The following is a 20,919-nucleotide window of genomic DNA, read 5'->3' on the forward strand; positions in this document are numbered from 1 at the left end:
AGGAGGAGGAAGAGGAAGACGAGCAAGAGGAGGAGGGAGAAGAGGAGGAGGAGGAGGAGGAAGACCCTGGAGAGGGATGGACCCTGCAGCAATTTCCCACCTGGGCCCCAACCCAGGACCCCACCTCTTGTCTCCAGCGGAAAGCTACAGGATCTGGTGGTGTTGAAGCCACGTTTCCTCTCTGCCTGCTGGGGGTTACATGAACTGCCAAAAATTCCTACCTTGAAAGGTAGGAAGAAATGTCAGATTTGGAAAGAAATGATCCAACACAAAAGGCAAACTTCATTACCAGCCGGGTTTATTTCATTCTCCCCTGGATTCAGAGTGGCTTCAGATTCTCCCAGGCCTGATCTTTGCAGGGGAACTGAGGAATTCCTCAGAGACGCCAAGACCGAGCAGCGTGTGGTGGGGGTGCTACCGGCTGCCCTGCCGGACGATTAGTCCCAGAGCCCCGTCCTTTGGAAAAGGTGTTCTGCTGGTGGAGACTCGCTGGGCTGTGATGTGATCGTGTCGGGTGCCAAATTCCACAGTCAGTCCCTTTCAGCAGTCACATTCCTTAGATTCTTATCAGGGATTTTTCCCCCCAAGTGAACACTGGGAACCAGCCTCCCCGCTGATTGCAGGAGGATGGGAGGAAATTAAAAGCAGGAGTCCTGGCGTTCGTCCTGGTTCGTCACCAGCTTGCCATGCCAGCTTGAGCCCTTCCCTTCCCCCTTCCCCTTCTCTGGGCCTCGGTTTTCTCACCTGTAAAAAGGGGGTTGGGGCAGGATGATCTTTCCAAGGCCTCTGGCTGTGAAAAGTCTATTTCCTCTTTCTTTTCTTCTTTCTTTCTTTCTCTTTCTTTCTTTCTTTCTTTTTTCTTTTTTTTTTTTTTCCTTTTTTTTTTCTCCTTTTTCTTTTTTTTTCTTCCTTCTTTTTTTTCCTTTTTTTTTTCTTTCTTTCTCTCCTCTCCTTTCCTTTTCTTTCCTTCTCTTTCTTTCCTCTATCTTTCTTTCTTCTTTCTTTCTTTGACAGGGTCTTGCTCTTTTGCCCAGGCTAGAGTGCGGTGGTGCAATCTCAGCTCACTGCAGCCTTGACCTCCTGGGCTCAAGAGATGCTCCCACCTCAGCTTCTTGAATAGCTGGGATTACAGTCACGTGCCACTATACCCAGCTAATTTTAAATTTTTAGTAGATATGGGGTCTTGCTCTATTGCCCAGGCTGCTCTCAAATTCCTGGCTTTAAGCAATCCTCCCTCCTCAGCCTCCCAAAGTGCTGGGATTACAGTCATGAGCCACTGCGTGTGGCCCGCAAAGTCTTAATAATTCTCCATTCAAGTCCATAGAGAGATGGTTTCAGGGGACAATAGGCCTAAACAAAATTCTGTCTTTCCTTCACAGATTGGGAGACGCTTGTGGGACAGTTGCTGCAGTGGGAGATTAGGAGTGGGGGCCTTCTTATGTGTCCCCTCCTTCATGGGGGAGCATTCCTCCCCCTGAAATGGTGCAGCTCTACTAAGTCTCCACTAAAAATACAAAAATTAGTGGGGTGTGGTGGTATGTGCCTGTAATCCCAGTTAATTGGGAGGCTGAGGCAGGAGAATCACTTGAGCCTGGGAAGCAGAAGTTGCAGTGAGCTGAGATTATGCTACTGCACTCCAGCCTGGGAGACAGAGTGAGACTCCGCTTCAACAACAACAACAACAACAAAACAAAACAAAAAACTTTTTGTAGAGATGGGGTCTTGCTATATTGCCCAGGTTGGTCTTGAACTCCTGGCCTCAAGGGATCCTCCTGCCTCGACCTCTCAAAGTGCTGGAATTGCAGCATGAACCACCGTGCCTAGCCTAAAACATCTTTTCAATGGCAGTCCTCTTCTCATCTGTTGGCCCACATTTTAAAACAGCTTTTATGAGAGTGTCATTTATTCAGAAAAGAAGACTCCAGGATTATCCTGGTTAAATTTCAGTTTAAAGCCTGATCCCGTCTGGGCGCGGTGGCTCACGCCCGTAATCCCAGCACTTTGGGAAGCCTAGGTGGGCAGATCACTTGAGGTCAGGAGTTTGAGACCAGCCTGGACAACATGGTGAAACCCTGTCTCTACTAAAAATATAAAATTTGCTGGTGTGCTGGTGGGCACCTGTATTCCCAGCTACTTGGGAGGCTGAGGCAGGAGAATCACTTGAACCAGGGAGGCGGAGGTTGCAGTGAGCCGAGATCATGCCACTGCACTCTAGCCTGGGCAACAGAGTGATGCAAGAAGAGAAGCTGTGTCCTTATTTCTGGACACAGTTGTGTGAGGCTGTGATGCCTGGAGTGGTGGCAGCCATTTTACAGCCATGAGGCAAGACAGTCTGGGGAAAGCAGAGCAGAAGGCAGGGTCTTTGACTGTGTGATGCTGCCTAATTAGCCAACTCTGCAGCCACTCACTTCTCAATATGTGAAATCTTAAGTGACCTGGTTGTTCAAGCCCAATTTATCAGTAGGGTTTTTACAACGCATACCTGAAAGCATCCTCGCCAAAACAACCTGCTGTCAAAACATACTATCAAGGCATGAGAATGTGAGACCAGGAGACACTTGGTGTCCTGGTTGCACCATTTACCCCCCAAATGGCTTTGGGCAAATCTCAATGCCACAGCCTCAGTTTTCCATCTACAAAGTAGCAGCTCACCTTCCCAGGGGAGCCAGAAGTCCCAAGGGCAATAGCACTGATATGAATGTAAATCTGTGGACTGCAAACTTCTAAGCATAGCAGGTGTTACCATTAAACCATAAATAGGCCAGGCACAGTGGCTCATACCTGGAATCCCATCCCTTTAGGAGGCCAAAGTAGGAGGATTGCTTGAGCCCAGGAGCTCAAAACCAGCCTAGGCAATGTAGTGAGTCTCCCTGTCTCTACAAATACAAAGTGCGAAAATTAGCTAAGGGTAATGATGTGTGCCTGTGGTTCCAGCTACTCAGGAGGCTGAAGAGGGAGGATTGCTTGAGCTCAGGAAGCGGAGGTTGCAGTGAGCCGTGATCATGTCACTGCACCCCAGCCTGGGTCACGGAATGAGATTTTGTCTCCAAAAAAATATACAAATAATTGTACTTTATCGACCGGGCATGGTGGCTCACACCTATAATCCCAGCACTTTGGGAGGCCAAGGCGGGCGGATCACAAGGTCAGGAGATCGAGACTATCCTGGCTAACATGGTGAAACCCCGTCTCTACTAAAAATACAAAAATTAGCTGGGCGTGGTGGCAGGTGCCTGTAGTCCCAGCTACTCGGGAGACTGAGGCAGGAGAATGGCGTGAATCCGGGAGGCGGAGCTTTCAGTGAGCTGAGATGGCGCCACTGCACTCCAGCCTGGGTGATAGAGTGAGACTCCATCTCTAAAAAAAAAAAAAAAAAATTGTACTTTATAATGAAAATAAAATCATAATCCTGAACTAGCTCTATCTCTTCTGGTAAGGAAAGGAGACAAGGCTCTTTACCCACATGGTATCTATATATATTTTTTTGTTTTTAGAGACAAAGTCTCACTGTGTTGCCCAGACCAGATCGCAGTGGTACAATCACAGCTCACTACAGCCTTGAACTCCTTGGGCTCAAGTGATCCTCCCACCTCAGCTCCCCAAACTGGACTACAGGCACAAGCCACCATGCTCAGATAATTTTTTTTCCCCCAAATGCTGATCCTCCCTGAATGCTGTTCCTCCCTAAATCCTGATCTCCCTGAATGTTGATGCTCCCTAAAATGATCCTCCTTAAATGTGATCCTCCGTGAATGCTGATCCTCGTGTGCGCCTCCCTGAATGCTGATCCCTTCTCACGTGATCTTCCCGCACATGATCCTCCCTAAGTGTCGACCCTATAGAAAGTGCTTGGCACTATCTCCCTCCTACCCCAGCCTGTCCCCTCTGGCCCTCCTATTAATGGCGGTAGTTGGGGATCACTGCTGAAGTGCCCAAAACCACACAGCCTGCTTGGCCAAATCACATACTTCTCAGCTGCCCCCTCCACGTGGAAAACTCAATCCATCAGTGGCCCCGCCAGCCCTTCCCGCCAGTGCACAGGCAAGGAGCCGATGCTGCCTGTAGGGCTGGCTCTGAGGTGGAGTGGGCCCCAAAATTCCCCACCGTGGAAGCTGCTGGAGAATAAATGCAGATAACGAGGAGGGAGGAAGCCGAGAGGCTGGTGGCATGGCCGTGCTCTGTGGAGTAGGTCGTGCACTCCTGGAGCCCCTCTCCCTCCTCCCCAGATGGAAATCCATACAACTCCTTTGCCCTTCAGACCTCCGTGCTGCACCCTGGAAACCATGTCATCGCCTTTGTGTTTTTGCAAAAAGATTTGGTCAGTTGCCAAGGAGATTTCAGATCATCTTTTCCCTCTAAAAATCAATGACCTTAACTTTTCAATTCCTTCCCTGCGGTGCTTCGAAACGGACAGTTCCAGTAAAAACTATTACGAGGAAACGCAGGCAGGTCTATCTGCTATCCAAACACTCCTACTGTTTTTTGTGCCCTAAAAACTGATCAGGCCATGGTGTTACATACACTCGGCTATTCCTATGTGAACAAAACCACCACTCCCTGCGGTATTGAGGCGGATGAGTGACGGACAGGAACAGCAGCCTCAGAGACACTCATTTTGCTGGAAGGGATGACTCGATTTGTGCCAATTTGCTTGATGGCAGACAGATGATGGAGAAGTGCTCTCAGGGGGCTGTTGGGGGGCTATGGCCACGAGCACCTTCATTGACTGTCCGTTTACCCCCACTGGGCTCAGCTTCCAGCTTCTGCCTCTCCATCCTGCCCTAGCAGGTACTCCTGGAACCCCACTCTGCCCGAGTTCCCTTCTTTAAAAACTTTCCATGTGTTGGCCGGGTGCAGTGGTGCAGGCCTGTAGTCCTAGCTACTTGAGAGGTGGAAGAATCTCTTGAGCCCAGGAGTTCTGAGACCAGCCTGGGCGACATAGCAGGACCCCATCTCTGCAAAACATTTCTTAAAAAAATAGCTGGGCATGGTGGCATGCACTTGTAGTCCCAGCTACTTGAGAGGCTGAGGCAGGAGGATAGCTTGAGCCCAGCAAGTTGAGGCTGCAGTGAGCTGGAATTGCATCACTGCACTCCAGCCCGGGCAACAGAGCAAGATGCTGTCCCTATAAAAAACAAACAAACAAACAAGCAAACCTTATCCTACTTTCCATGTTTTCACCTCCTCTTTTCCAATAGGGTGAGTCTCCAAGCTCCACCAGAGCCAACATGTCTCCACCTTCCACCCCCATCAAGTGGGTATCCTGTTCGCCCCTTCAAGGATGGGGTATCTACTCCACCCACTGTGGGCAGCTCATTGCACCCATGGGCAGCCCATTGCACCTGTGGGCAGCTCTTCCTAGCAGTGAGTACCTCCTTAGCCTGAGCGATGCCTGTCTCTCAGCAGCCTAATGCTCTGACCTGACTCTGTGCCCTCTGGGGCCATGAGAGCAAGTCTAGTCTGACTCCCCTACAGGATGTTGGGGCAGAGAGCTGGCTGCCTTCACCATGGCCCTCTGCTTGTTTCTGCTCGATATTCCTGAGGGACCTGTCCTCAACAGCCCTCACCTGTCCTGCTAGAGAGGGCAGGTCTGAGCCTGAGGAGTCATGGGACCTCCTTTTCACCTGGCCAAATCCCGGGTGATGACTTTTCTTCCCATGGAAGCTCACGGCTCTAACTCTGACATCAGCCTCCCCTCCCTCCCAGCTCAATCACCTTCTGCTTGTAGGACAGTGGCCGCAGATACCCCCTCCCAGGGCTCTGGGTGGCAGTTTCTCTGCATTTCTATTGAACCTCATGGCAGACACAGGGAGAGTCCTCAGTAAGGTAGCAGATGGGATTTGACTCTGGAGGTGGGGTGCAGACGCTGGACCAAACTGTGTACTAACTAAAACAGGGAAGAGGTGAAAGTACTTCTCCATAAAACACACCCCCTAGCGCCATGACAATTTACCATTGCCATGGCAACACCCAGAAGTTACAGCCCCTTTCCATGGCAACGACCTGATGACCCAGCAGTTAGCACCCCTTCAAAGTTACGACCCGGAAGTTACCACTTAATCATATGCAAATCAAGGGGCAGGTTATACAAAATTATGAATAACCTGCCCCTTAATTTGCATCTCATTAAATGGGTATAAATACAAGTGAAGCACTGCCTCTGAGCTGCTACTCTGGGCACACTCCCTGTGGGGTAGCCCTACTCTGCAAGGAGCAGAACGTCTGCTGCTGCTGTGCACTGCTGCTTTGATAAAAATTGCTAATACCACTGGCTTGCCCTTGAATTCTTTCCTAGGCTAAGCCAAGAACCCTTCCTGGTTAAGCCCCAACACTGGGACTCACCTACACTGCATCAGTGGAAGCAGATTCTGAGCCAGAGTCTAACATGGAGGGTGCTTATTAGGGATGGCTTTTAGGATGAATCCCTGGGGAAGGGAGAGGATTGAGGCAGGAATGAGCAGAAGGAGACGAGCCTCCATATAGGCCAGGACAGCTGCCCCAGACCCCATGAGGCTCTGCAGCTGGGATGGTCCTTCAGGGTTGTCCCCAGGCAGGGATATGTCCAGGCTTTTCAAGTGCGCCTCCACCAGTCACAGGATGGAGGGTGCCCCGGGAAGAGCTGGGACCTTGGATGAGGTGACTCTGAGTAGCTGAATGATGGATGTCTGTTGACAGCACTTCCTGTAGCTGGGGCTAAACGCCTTTTTCATTGCAGGGGACCTGGGTGGCACAGCCCAACATCTACCACAAGGGCTGGTAGGCATGGAGGGGAACAAGGCGTGTTCCTGATGCTATTTTGCTAGTAAGACAGCCTGGGATGGCCTTTGATTTGTAGAGGCCACAACTCACACCATTGACTCATGCTGAACTTATTGTTGGCAAGAACCTCTACATCCCATCTGAGGCTTGTCCTCTGGGCTCTGGGGCTGCAGTGCAGGACTTCACATTCGCCTGGTTGTATTTCATCTTGTTAGACTTGGCTCCTTGCTGTGGCTGTGCAGATCTAGCTTGGATCCCGACTCTCTCCTAAGACTCAGGCCCCTGTCTCTGCTGGATTCTGGTCTTCCACAGTTCCCAGCAGCAGTTTACTGCCTCCCCAGTCAAGGTCTTCCTCTCCAAGAGGCATGGCCCCAAGAAGACAGACAGCCACATGCCAAGACCCAGATCGTCTGGCTGTTTAGCAAAGTGTCTAAGAGTTGCCCGTTGACTTGTTGCTTTGGACATGTTATTTACGCCTTCCTGTGCCTCAGTTTCCTTCTCTGTAAAAGTAGAATGATAACAGTACTTACCACCCAGAGTTGGGTGAAGATGATCAGGACACCTTGCTTAGGTGGCAGAATGAGGAGGGGAAGAGAAACCACTCCGTGTACTTCTGGGTCTGAACCACACTCAACTCTCATCTCACTGGTTTCAAACAGGAGTAGGGATAGCTCTTCCTCCTTGCTATTTTTCCTGGTCCTTGAGGGACATGGGTAAGAAGGACCTATGAGGGGATATTTTATTTGCTCTCTGACTATCCACCTGTTCTCATTAGCAAAGTGGATGGAGCATGGGGTTGGGAATGAGAAGACTGAGTTTCAAGGCATAAATTGACTATGTACTCATTCTGTGACTTGTGGTCTTCTCTGGAGTTTCTTATCTGTAAAATTCCTGCATGTCACATTGTTGAGAAGATCGAACAGAGGAATGTACATGTATTCATTTGCCAGGGCTGCCATGCCACCGACTGGGTGGCTTAAACAAAAGAAATTTATCTTCTCATAGTTCTGGAAGCTGGAAGTAGATCAGGTGTGTTACCACCTGATCAGGGTTCTCACCCACTGTGCAGATGCGGCCAAAATACTGAAACAGCAGGTGTTGCAGCAGAGAAAGCATTTAATTATTGCAAGGCAACTGAGGGAGGAGGAAAGGAGATAGTTCTCAAATCCACCTCCCTGAGATTTCAGAGGCTAGGGTATTTTTGTTTGTTTGTTTGTTTTTTTGTTTTCATTTTCTTTTTTTTTGAGACGGAGTCTCACTCTGTTGCTCAGGCTGAAGTGCAGTAGTGCGATCTCTGCTCACTGCAACCTCCACCTCCTGGGTTCATGCCATTCTCCTGTCTCAGCCTCCCAAGTAGCTGGGACTACAGGTGCCTGCCACCATGCCTGGCTAATTTTTTTGTGTTTTTAGTAGAGACAGGGTTTCACCATGTGAGCCAGGATGGTTTTGATCTCCTGACCTTGTGATCCACCCACCTCAGCCTCCCAAAGTGCTGGGATTACAGGTGTGAGCCACTGCGCCTGGCCCGAGGCTAGGGTTTTTAAGGATGGTTTGGTGGGCAGGGGGCTAGGGAATGGGTGCTGCTCATTGGTTGGGCATGAACTCTTAGGGGTGTTAAAACTGTCTTTGTGCACCAAGTCCATTTCTGGGTGGTGGAGGGTCATGGATCGCTGGGCCAGCTGGTGTTCGTTGGTTCATCGGTTCGTCTGAATGCAAACTCTAAAAAATATTGCAAAGACCAGTCTTAGGTTTCACAATAACATGACTCCTGAATGCTAAGTTATTACAGAAGAGCAAACTAGGGAAAAACAGTGGGTTCTTGTTTAACTGTACCTGCATCTTAGCAACTTTTGGTTGTCATGAAAGAAGTTGCGTGACTAAGGATCATTGTTCTTAAAAAAAGAAGTTTATTAATCTTGTTGGACAGGCTGCCTGGGACTAGGAGAGGAAGGTAGTGAATTATTAGTGACTACTGTCTGTTGAAATGACTGTACATGTAATCATGCATGAAGGATGAAAAGGTCAGAGAGAAAGGAAAATATATATAATAAATATCTTATGATTGAGTTCTCCTGGATTCAAGAGATTCTCCTGTCTCAGCCTCCTGGGTAGCTGGGACTACAGGTGTGCACCACCAAGCCCGGATAATTTTGGTGTGTGTGTGTGTGTGTGTGTGTGTTTGAGACGGAGTCTTGCTCTGTAACCCAGGCTGGAGTGCAATGGCACGATCTCAGCTCATTACAACCTCTGCCTCCTAGGTTCAAGTGATTCTTCTCCCTCACCCTTCCAGAGTGCTGGGATTTCAGGCATGAGGCACCACACCCAGCTAATTTTTTTCTAATTTTTTTTTTGTAGAGCTGGGGTCTTGTACGTTGCCCAGGCTGGGCAAACCTTAGTTCTAACAGAGCTTGTCGAACACAGTTGGCAGGCAAGCTTACTGGCACTGAGGGATTGGGCAGGTGTGGCCAGGTAATTAGAATAGTGAGGGCAGATGTGGTGCTGGGGCGCTGGGCCTGAAGCTGGACACCCCCAACCTTGAGATGGCTCAGATCCTGCTGGGGCTCAGGGCTTGGCACAGACCACAGCCTGGAGCAGCTGCTGTGCTTGAGCTGAGTGACTGTGGATGGGAGGGCTCCTTCTGGGATGCAGGGCTTGGGGTCGGAGCAACAGAACTTTACCAGGCCTGCCCTCTGCCCGCCGTCTTCAGGAGCTGGGAGTCTTCCCATAGGACGAAGGCTAAGACAGAGGCATACGAGGGGTCCTGTGTGACAGAAGAACCTTTCCTGGCTGGAGGGTCAGGGAAGGCTCGCGGGAGGCACACAGCCACGTCTGTGCTTGAGAGGGCGCCCTCTGGTGGTAGATAGAGGAGACTGCAGGCTGGGAGGGCAGGAGGGGCCGAGGTTCAGGACCACCATGGGAGGGGCGTCAGGACATGGACTTGCAGGCACGGTGCCTCACTGGCTGCAAGGAGGCAGGGAAGGGAGGGAGGAAAGGAGAAGGTGGAGTCTGGGTGATTTGCTCCTGGTAAGGAAACGGTTAACTTAGAGGTGCTGGCCTCCAAGCTGGAGGAGCAAGTTGGGGTTGAATAGTGATGGATTCAGTTGGATTGGACAGGTTGGCATTGTGTGTAGTGCAGTGTCCTGTGGGACATGATGGTGTGCGACCACTGTCTAGGCAAGCAGGCAGGCACAGTGGTGACTCAACAGGGGGGCAGGACAGATCAGGATAAGGAAATGGGGACAGACTGTGTGGTTCTGGTGGAAGGGGGGGCACTGGCAAGGCCTTGGGGCCTTGCAGAATTGCTTGAGCCCAGGAGGTCTGGAGTGCAGTGAGCTATGATTGTGCCACTGCACTCCAGCCTGGGCAACAGAACAAGACTCCATTCCAAAACAAAACAAAACAAAAGACAAAAGCCCTAGTCTCTGACTCAGGCTCGGGGCTCAAGTGTTCTGGGGAGGGAGGGGATGCATGAGATCAACCCTCAAAGCAAAGCTCAGTTAGGAGCACTGGGGCTTGGGAGACCAAGCTTGAGGCTGGGGTAGAGGTGGTGAGGCGGGAGGTGGAACTTGACTGCAGAGGCAGAGCTTGGACACCAGACCAAATTGAGGACTAGCTAAACAAAACAGGTCAGGGCAGAAGCACCTCCCCATAAGACACGCCCACCAGTGCGCCATGTCAGTTTACCACTGCCATGACAACACCAGGAGTTACCACCCCTATCCATGACAACGACCCAACGACCCTAAAGCTACCACCCTCATCCTGGAAGTTTATGCATAAACCACCCCTCAATTTGCATACAATTAAAATGGGGCTGGTGCAGTGGCTCATGCCTGTAATCCCAGCACTTTGGGAGGCCCAGGCGGGCGGATCATCTGAGGTCAGGAGTTTGACACCAGCCTGATCAATATGGTGAAACCCCATCTCTACTAAAAGTATAAAAATTAGCCAGGCGTGGTGGCGTGCGCCTGTAGTCCCAGCTACAAGGGAGGCTGAGATAGGAGAATCCCTTGAACCTGGGAGGCGGAGGTTGTAATGAGCCAAGATTGCATCGCTGCACTTCAGCCTGGGCCACAGAGCGAGACTCCATCTCAAAAAAAAAAAAAGTGGGTATAGATACGAGTGCAGCCCTGCCTCTGAGCTGCTACTCTGGCCACACTGCCTCTGGGGTAGCCCTGCTCTGCAGGGAGTAGGACCTCTGCTGCTGCTGTGCACTGCCACTTCAATAAAAGTTGCAACACCACTGGCTTGTCCTTGAATTCTTTCCTGGGGGAAACTAAGAACCTTCCCAGGCTAAGCCTCAATTTTGGGGCTCCCCTGTCCCGCGTCACCAGGGCTATGGGGGGAAGAGGCTGCTTCAGCAGCATCTCTTAGGGTGGCAGGCAGCCTCGGAGAGGGGTTGGCAGGTCACATTCAGAGATGGGCATGAACCTGGGAAGTGTCCTGAAGATCTCTCTATCCCATCATGACATGATTTCCTGAAATCACTTAGCACTCGTTTTCTCTATTAACCCCCAATTAAGGATTTGATGGCTCAGCCAATCCACAGAGCCAAACGCTTGGTGGGTGAAAGTGCTGTGCAAGCAAGCCTTGAGCTGGTGGTGGCTTGGGACAGTTTGATTGCTCCTCTCCCTCGGTGAAGTGGGCCTCTTCTTGCAAGTAAAAGAGACTTATGGCCGGGCGCAGTGGTTCATGCCTGTAATCCCAGCACTTTGGGAGGCCGAGGCAGGTAGATCACTTGAGGTCAGGAGTTCCAGACCAGCCTGGCCAATATGGCGAAACCCAGTCTCTACTAAAAGTACAAAATATTAGCTGGGTGTGGTGGTGGGTGACTGTAATCCCAGCTACTTGGGAGGCTGAGATAGGAAAATTGTTTGAACCCGGGAGGCAGAGGCTGCAATGAGCTGAGATCATGCCATCACACTCCAGCCTGGGCCACAAGAGTAAAACTCCATCTCAAGAAAAGAAAGGAAAAGAAAGGAAATGAAAGGAAAGGAAAGAAAAGGAAAAGAAAAGAAAAGAACAGAACAGAAAAGAAAAGAAAAGAAAAGAAAAGAACAGAAAAGAAAAGAGACTTGTGGGGGAGCAGATCTGTCCCCAGGGCCTTGGCTAGGAGTGAGTTTACTGTCTCGGACCCTCCCTGAGTGCTCAGCTGGGGAGAAGGGAAGGGAAATGAGGAAGGAACATTGCTGAGATGATGCCCAGAGATAATGCCAGTCCCTTGCCATCCTGATGGAGGCTGCCAGGAGTGTGTTCATTTCTTGGCAGTTCGAGGACCAGGCCTGCCACGTCCCAGTTCTGTCCTCCTGGGTCAGTCCTTCCAGGAGGGTTGTGAAAGGGATGTATGTCTCCTGCTAAGCACCTTTCTGGGTGCAGCTATTTTATGGCCCCCAGAGCACTGTTCACCCACAGCTGCCATAGTCAGCAGCTGAGGTGCACAGGTGGGCGGTGGCAGGACAACACCGCCAGACAGCAGACAGAGGCAGACAAAACACTCAGGACGCAGGGATCCTAGGGGCAAGGCCATGGGGGTCCCCACAACCGCGGCTACCTGGGGGTGCACAGGCTTTAGAGCTCCATCTGGAAAGGCCTGGAGCCCCTTTTCCTTGTCTCTGCCTCCCTTCTTCATTGTTTTTGGCCAGGTTTTGATTTTTGGAAGCCATTTCCAGCCCATTTAAAGACCAAATGTTCTGGAGACGGTGATTTGAGGTATTTGGAAATGTTTTCCAATTCACAGCTCATTTCTCTGTGGAAAGCCCTGACTCAGTGTGGTTCAGAGATGCTGGACGGTCTGTCTGTTCTAGAACCCTTGGGGCTGATCTCAGGATCCCACATTAACCCATCCTGAGAAAGTCACCTCTCTCTCTCTCTCTCGCTCGCTCTCACTCTCGCTCTCGCTCTGTGTGTGTGTGTGTGTGTGTGTGTGTGTCGGAGTCTTGCTCTGTCACGCTGGCTGGAGTGTAGTGGCACGAACTCGGCTCACTGCAACCTCTACCTCCTGGGCTCAAGCAATTCTCCCTCCTCAGCCTCCCGAGCAGCTGGGATCACAGGCACCTGCCACCATGCCTGGCTAATTTTTGTATTTTTATTAGAGACGAGGTTTCGCCATGTTGGCCAGGCTGATCTCAAACTCCTGACCTCATGTGATCCGCCCATCTCGGCCTCCCAAAGTGCTGGGATTACAGGCGTGAGCCACTGCGCCCGGCTCACCTTTCTTTTTGGAAACACACACTGAGCGCTTGAGCTGGAGCTGAGGCTTTCCAGTAGAATCAAAGGAAGGGCCCAGGCTGCTGAAGCCTCCCACTGTTTCAGGACCTTTTTAATTGGCAGAGGTGAAATTCACAGTTTGTACTGGGTAGGTGGGATCCTGCCAGTCCTTGGGTCAGGAAGACTAGACTCCCTTTGCAGCTCAGCCTCTGGTTTGAGCTGTAGCTATGAGCAATGAAGTTTAACCTCTTAGACTTTCTTTTCCATCTGCAAACTAGGACTGTCTTTAAGCTGTTATTCCTTTGTAGGGTTTAAGTAACCAGTTGATTAAGAATGATGCCTTGATTTTGGTAATGCTGTATGATTTACACACTACTGACTGGGATGTGTTCATTTAGTCCTGATCATAACCCTTTTTTTTTTTTTTGGGGGGGGGAGGCGGATGGAATCTCTCTCTGTTGCCCAGGCTGGAGTGCTGTGGTGCGATCTTGGCTCACTGCAACCTCCGCCTCTCAGGTTCAAGTGATTCTCCTGCCGCAGCCTCCCCAGTAGCTGGGATTACAGGCGCCCACCACCATGCCTGGCTAATTTTTTGTATTTTTAGTAGAGAGTGGGTTTTGCCATGTTGGCCAGACTGGTCTCGAACTCATGACCTCAGGTGATCTACCCACCTTGGTTTCTCAAAGTGCTGTGTTTACAGGCGTGAGCCACTGTGCCCAGCCTCATCATAACCTTAAGAGTTAGATTTAAATATAACTGAGGCTCAGAGAAGGGATATCACTCTGCCTAAGTCATACAGCAGGTTTGTGGCAGAACCTGGTTTTAAACTAGGTTTCCTGGTGCCTGTGAGGAGGGGGCTCAACTTTTCACTACTTTCCCTTTTCTTCCATGTTTTTGTTTTGTTTTGTTTTGTTTTGTTTTGAGACAGAATCTGGCTCTGTCACCCAGGCTGGAGTGTAGTGGTGCGATCGTAGCTCTCTCCAGCCTTGATCCCTGATCTTAAGCGATCCTCCTGCCTCAGCCTCCCGAGTAGCTGGGACCACAGGCATGTGCCACCATGCCTGGCTAATTTTTACTTTTTGTTGTATAGAGATGGGGTCTTGCCATGTTACCCAGGCTAGTCTGGAACTTCTGGGCTCAAGTGATCCTCCCACCTCGGCCTTCCAAAGTGCTGGGATTACAGGCTTAAGCCACTGCACCCGACCCCTTTCAAGTATTTTTGAGTGTGCTAGTACTGGTAATATGTATTTTCCTAGAAAATTGTCCAGTAGTCAGGATTTTGAAATTTTTGATGTAAGATTATACCTAATACTTGCTTACACATTAAAATCTCTATATAGAATTTTTTTTCTTGTTCTTCATGTCTATTAAACCTGAGTTTAGCAGGGCATGGTGGCTCACGCCTGGAATCCCAGCCCTTTGGGAAGCCGAGGTGGGATGATCACCTGAGCCCAGGAGTTTGAGACCAGCCTGGGCAACATAGCTAGACCCAGTTTCTACAAAAATGCAAAAGTTAGCCAGTGTGTTGGTGCACACCTGTGGTCCCAGCTATTTGGGAGGCTGAGATGGGAGGATTGCGTGATCCCAGGAGGTTTAGGCTGTGGTGAGCCATGATCGTGCCACCACACTCCTGACCTCAAGTGATCCACCCACCTCGGCTTCCCAAAGTACTGGGATTACAGGCATGAGCTACCACACCCGGCCTGAACTCATGTCTTTCTTCAGCTCTTGTAAATTTTCTTGTTATTTCTTCAAGTACATGATTCTCTTTGTTCTTTTTTGATCATCCCTTCCAGAGCTACTACTAGATAGATGTTGGCCCTTGGTCTTCCTCTAGGTCCCTTGTTGCCTGTTTCTGCCTGTTTTCCATCTCCTTTTCTTTTTGCAGTGGCTACTGGGAAAGGTAACAGCTTAGATTTGCAGCTCATCAGTTTGCCCTTTAGCTGTTTCCATTCTGTTTTTCACAGTCATGCATTTCACTTCTAAGATATTGCATTTTTTTATTTCATATTTTTGTGTGTGTGTATGTGACAGGGTCTTGCTCTGTCACTCAGGTTGGAGTGCAGTGGCGTGATCCTGGCTCACTGCAGTCTCAAACTCCTGTGCTCCAGCGATCCTCCTGCCTCAGCCTCCTGAGTAGCTGGGACCACAGGCATGTCAGGGACCATGCCCGGCTAATTTTTGTATATTTTTGTAGATACAATGTTTCACCATGTTGCCCAGGCTGGTCTAAACTCCTGGGGTCAAGCTATCCACCCCCCTTAGCCTCCCAAAGTGCTGGGATTACAGGTGTGAGCCACCATGCCTGGCCAGAATTTTTTAGTGAGTGATACATTATCTTAATTTCTTTGAGGACATTAATTATGCTTTAAAAAACTGTCTCCATCTATTCGCTTTACTATTTTTTAAGGGGATGTGATTTATTGCCTGTTGAGTTGGTGTTTTTCTTCCATGATACTGGCCTTTTTTCCTCAAATAATTTGAAAGTCTTGGTATCTGGGGTTTTCCATTAGCTTGTTTCTGTTTCCTGAGAATTTGTCTGTTGGTGGGCTGGAGGTACGGATGAAGAATGGGAAACGAGTGTGTAAGAATTCATTTATCTGTCTGACTTTGAGAGCGACCCTGTTTCTCCTGGAGGTCACAAGCTTTTTCTTCTTTTTTCAATCCCCCAAGACTGAAAGGTCACCAGCTTTTGAGGTCACCCAGCACCCACTCCTGTGACCATACCTACCTTAGGACAGGTGAATCCAATGCCTGATATCTTTTTTTTTAAATAGAGACAGGGTCTTGCTCTGTCACCCAGGACGAAGTGCAGTGGCACTATCATATCTATGTATCTCTACATATCTATAGATACAGGTATATCTATATATATAGACATAGATATAGAGATATATCTATAGATATCTATATCTATAGATATATCTATATCTTGAGATGGAGGCTTACTCTGTCACCCAGGCTAGAGTGCAGTGGTGCGATCTCGGCTCACTGCAACTTCTGGCTTCTGGGTTCAAGTGATTCTCCTGTCTCAGCCTCCCAAGTAGCTAGGTCTACAGGTGTGTGCCACCAAGCCCAGCTATTTGTTTTTGCATTTTTAGTAGAGACAGGGTTTCTCCATGTTGGCCAGGCTGGTCTCGAACCCCTGACCTCAGGTGATCCGCCCACTTTGACCTCCCAAAGTGCTGGGATTACAGGTGTGAGTCACCATGCCCGGCCGTATATATATAATTTTTGTAGAGACAGGATCTTGCTATGTTGCCCAGGCTAGTCTAGAGTTCCTAGTCTCGAGCGATTCTCCCACCTTGGCCTCCCAAAATGCTGGGATTATGAGTGTGAGCCACCGCACTCAGCCTCCAATGCCTGATTCCTGAAACCGGCAGGGACAAGGACCCGGGTCCTACCTGTCCAGCTCCTTCTATGGTGGTCCCCTAACCAATCTCTCTGATGGTCACCTTTGGGTCCCTCCCTACTTCCTCATCTGCATCTGCGCCCCCATGTGGCTCCTAGCTTCAGCCCCGGTCCTCTTTTGTGTGTTTCTGGCTGTGATTTTTGCCTTCAATGTGGGCCCATCTACTTTCTGTCTCTTAGGGACCCCTCCAAATGTCTGGCCCATTGCTTCTCTCTTTCCAATGCCTTTGAGGACTTATTTTTCTTATTTTATTTTATTATTATTTTTAGACAGGGTCCCGCTCTGTCACCCAGGCTAGAGTGCAGTGGCATGATCACAGCTTACTGTAGCCTCAACCTCCTGGGCTCAAGTGATACTCCTGCCTCAGCCTCTTGAGTGGCTAGGACTACAGGCGTGTGCCACCACAGGTAATTTTTAAATATTTTTGTAGAGATGGGGTCTCGCTATGTTGCCCAGGCTGGTCTCAAACTCCTGGGCTCAAGTGATCCATCCTCCTCGGCCCCCAAAAGTGCTGAGCCACCACCCGGCCAGGGACTTATTTTTCAATTTTCAATTTCTAGGCTATGGGGATGGGAGGAGGAGGTGGGAGCACATTTACCTGATCCCGTATTGTTTGTGTACGTCCCTTCCTCCCTCCTCCTCTCCACTGCCCAAGCTTGCTGCCGCTTGCCTCTTGTACTCTGAAGGCATTTATTCCCTAGCCTTGCAGGTCATATCTCTTCCTTTCTCCTGGCTCCTTCCCTTCCTTCAGACTTCTGGCTCTCTCTCTCTCTCTCTCTCTCTGTCTCTGTCTCTCTCTCTCTCCTCTGGCTCTTTCCCTTCCTCCCTCCCTCCCTCTCTCCCTCTCTCCCTCTCTCTTTCTCTCTCATTCCTCCTCCCCTCCCCTCCCCTCCTCTCCTTCTCTCTTCAGGGTTTCACTCTGTTGCCTAGGCTGTAGTGCGGTAGCATGATCATAGCCACTGTGATCCTGGGCTCAAGCCGTCCCCTGCCCCAGCCTTCTGAGTAGCTGGGACTACATGTGTGCGCCACCACGCCTGGGCTAATTTTTTAATTTTTATTTTGTAGAGGCGGGGTCTCACTATGTGGCTCAGGCTGATCTTGAACTCCTGTGCTCAAGAGATCCTCTTGCCTCAGCCTCCTAAAGTGCTAGGATTACAAGTATGAGCCACTGTGCCTGGCCTGGCCACTTCTCATTGCAGGCAAGTCTCTAGACCTGCCGTGGTCTCTCTCCGCTCTGTGCCTGTTACACTGCTGCTTCCCCTGCTGGCTTCGTCCTCTCTCATGGCCCATGCACATTGGTCGGTTGGTCGGTTGGTTGGTTGGTGGGTTGGTCGGTTGGTGGGTTGGTTGGTTGGCGAGTTGGCGGGTTGGTTGGTTGGTGGGTTGGTGGGTTGGTGGGTTGGTAGTTGGCGGGTTGGTTGGTTGGTGGGTTGGTGGGTTGGTGGGTTGGTGGGTTGGTGGGTTGGCGGGTTGGTTGGTTGGTGGGTTGGTGGGTTGGTGGGTTGGTGGGTTGTTCGGTTGGTGGATTGGTCGGTTGGTCGGTTGGTCGGTTGCCTAACTTATCTTGCACTACTCAGCTGGTGGCCTCAGGGCCTGCTGGGCGAGTTGCCCTGCTCCGTTCCTGTAGCTCTTGCGTTCAGCACGTGGTGGAACCTGTTACCTATTGTTCCTATGGACTGTGTCATCTCCTCTCCCCACCAGGGTGAGATTTCCACAGGCAGGGCTGAGTCTTTCTCACCAATTCCACACTGAGTGGTCAGTGACGGGAATGATGCCAAGGCTTGGTGGCCAAGGGTTGCAAGTGTTCTCTCTTCCCCTCAGACCGAGACAGAGGGTCTCAGTGGGCCCCTCATCCAAGAGAGTGAGCCTCCACCCCAGGTTTGTGGGGGCCCCTCCCTGTCCAGCACGATCCCCTGACCCGAAGTTGGCAGCTCTGGGAACAGGCAGGGCTCATGTGACTGTTGCTCTCTCCACAGGCACTGGTGTCATCACACAGTGACACGGACGGTGTCCTGCCAGGTACAAAATGGCTCAGAGACGGTGGTCCAGCGCGTGTACCAGAGCTGTCGGTGGCCGGGGCCCTGCGCCAACCTCGTAAGGTAAAGGCCGCCGGGCTAGCCCGCTCTGCCCTTCCCTCCCATTCCCTCGGACAAACCCAGTCCCAGGATGGCTCTGGGAGAGGCTGGGCTGTGCTCACAGACAAAGGCTGAGCATGCATTTATGGAGCACCTTCTGTATATAAGGCATGGGTGTGTGTATATAGGGTATATATGTGTGTGTGCAAAGATGTCAGAGACATGCTCCCACCGCAACAGAACCACACAACCCAGTGGGTGTTTGACAGACAGAAGACCACCACAGATGAGTGGGGTATGGGATCTGAGGTCGGGGAAGGCCAGGTGGGGCTGAAGAGGGAACCAGCCAGCCTTGTGGCTCCAGGCTGGAACGAGGGACTACAATGACCTTGGAAATCCAGCCTGTCTTTGGCCCCATCCATCACAGGCCTCACCCCTGGCAGCACTGCCCCACTCACCAGGCATGTCCCTCTCACTGGCCCTACTTATCACTGGACCTGCCCCTCACCAGGCTTGCCTTTCACCAGCCCTGACCCTCATGAGCCCCACCCTTCACCAGCCCTGCCCCCACCAGTCATGCCCCTCACCAGCCACGCCCCTCACCAGCCACACCCCTCACCAGGCCCTCCCTCTCACCAGCCCCTCCCTCTCACCAGCCCCTCCCTCTCACCAGCCCTGACCAGACCACAGGCCTCAGGGACCCTTCAGCATCCGCAGAGAGAGATCTTGCTGTCAGACACCAGCACTCAGGGTCTCCAAAGTTCCAACTCTCCTTCTTTTCCCTTCTTCCTCCTCTCCAGGCCCTGCTTAGCTCCAGGGACTGGCTTCCCCAAACCACTCTCCCCACAGCCTGCCCAGCCTGGGGCCTCTCTACCCCAAGCCCCGTGGAGCCGCTGTCCTCAAACTCCAAATCCCTTCCCCTCCTTTGTGCCCTCCCTAATGGGACATTTTGCCTGGGTCAGTGTTCTCCAGAGAAACAGAACCAATAGGAAGAGTTGGGGGAGAGGGAGAGTGGGAGAGAGATTGAAATGGTAAGGAATTGGCTTGTATGATTATGGCGATTGTTCCAAACCTGCAGGGTGGGCTGGCTGGCTGAGACCCAGGGAAGACAGCTGATGTTACAGCTTGAGATGGGAGGCTGGCTGCTGGTCAAATGCCTCCTTCCTCTGGGGAAGTCAGTCTTTTTCTTAAAGCCTTCAACTGATTGGACAAGGCCCACCCACATTATAGAGGGCAACCTGCTTTACTCCAAGTCTACCGATTTAAATTAATCTTGGCCGAGTGCGGTGGCTCATGCTTGTAATCCCAGCACTTTGGGAGGATGAGGCGAGTGGATCACTTGAGGTCGGGACTTTGAGAGCAGCCTGGACAACATGGCAAAACCCAGTTTCTACTAAAAATACAAAAATTAGCCCAGGCATGGTGGTGGGCGCCTGTAATCCCAGCTACTGAGGAGGCTGAGGCAGGAGAATCACTTGAACCCAGGAGGTGGAGATTGCAGTAAACCGAGATTGCGCCACTGCGCTCCAGCCTGGAAAAAAAAAAAAAAAAAAAAGAGATTGCTACGTCTCATGACTGGTGATGTTAACTTTGATTGCTTGCTTACGATGGTATCTACCAGGTTTCTCCACTGTTGCGTAATTATCTTTCCCTTTGTCCTTTATATGTATGTTGTGGGGAGACATTATAAACCTATACGAACATCCTGTTTCTCATCATACTATCATATTGCAACAGTTAATGCTATGGTGTTTGCCAAATGGTGATTTCCTGTTTTCATTCTTCTTTAATAGTAGAGATGCTTCACTTGGGGTCCCTATTGCATGCAAGTGTTTTGATACAGGTCATTCTGCAAGGGGAATGGCTAGGTAAACGGAATGTCATTCATTTTCAGTTTTATTAGAAACAGCTGCTTTTGCCAGGTGCGGTGGCTCACGCCTGTAATCTCAGCACTTTGGGAGGCTGAGGCAGGCAGATCACCTGAGGTCGGGAGTTCAAGACTAGCATGACCAACATGGTGAAACCCAGTCTCTACTAAAAATACAAAAATTAGCCAGACGTGGTGGTAGGCACCTGTGATTCCAGCTACTTGGAGGCTGAGGCAGGAGAATTGCTTGAACCGGGTGGCAGAGGTTGCAGTGAGCCAAGACTGTGCCATTGCACTGCAGCCTGTGCAACAAGAGCAAAACTCCATCTCAAAAAAAAAAAAAAAATAGCTGCTTTTAAATGCTATACTAGAGAGATGACCAGTGGGTCCAAAATGAAAAAAAAGAAAGCTTTTTCCTTTTCAGCAGAGGGCACAGACACTCCCTATCCCCTGCCTTCCCCACTTCCCCGGGAGCTAAATTCCAAGACCCTCCTGCCTTTCTCGTCAGCAGGGAGTTTCAGATTACTAGGTCATGGCCTCTTGATTTGGGAACAGCTTCTGAGAAGAAAAGTCTTTGAAGTCTGATCTGTCTGTGACCC

At 50.6% G+C, this 20,919-nt stretch overlaps 1 protein-coding gene across 2 annotated transcripts in view; it reads left to right on the forward strand.

Annotated features, from left to right (window-relative positions):
• The window catches only part of COL26A1 (collagen type XXVI alpha 1 chain), a 553,406-nt gene that overhangs the window by 395,584 nt on the left and 136,903 nt on the right, over window positions 1-20,919 (forward strand). For both annotated transcript variants that reach the window (XM_032756112.2, XM_032756113.2), the window contains exon 2: window positions 18,355-18,477. In XM_032756112.2, the coding sequence (XP_032612003.1) occupies window positions 18,355-18,477 (123 nt within the window). The remainder of the gene's footprint in view (window positions 1-18,354; window positions 18,478-20,919) is intronic.

This window comes from Hylobates moloch, unplaced genomic scaffold (assembly GCF_009828535.3).
Source record: "Hylobates moloch isolate HMO894 unplaced genomic scaffold, HMol_V3 SCAFFOLD_1, whole genome shotgun sequence".
NCBI classification, from domain to species: domain Eukaryota; kingdom Metazoa; phylum Chordata; class Mammalia; order Primates; family Hylobatidae; genus Hylobates; species Hylobates moloch.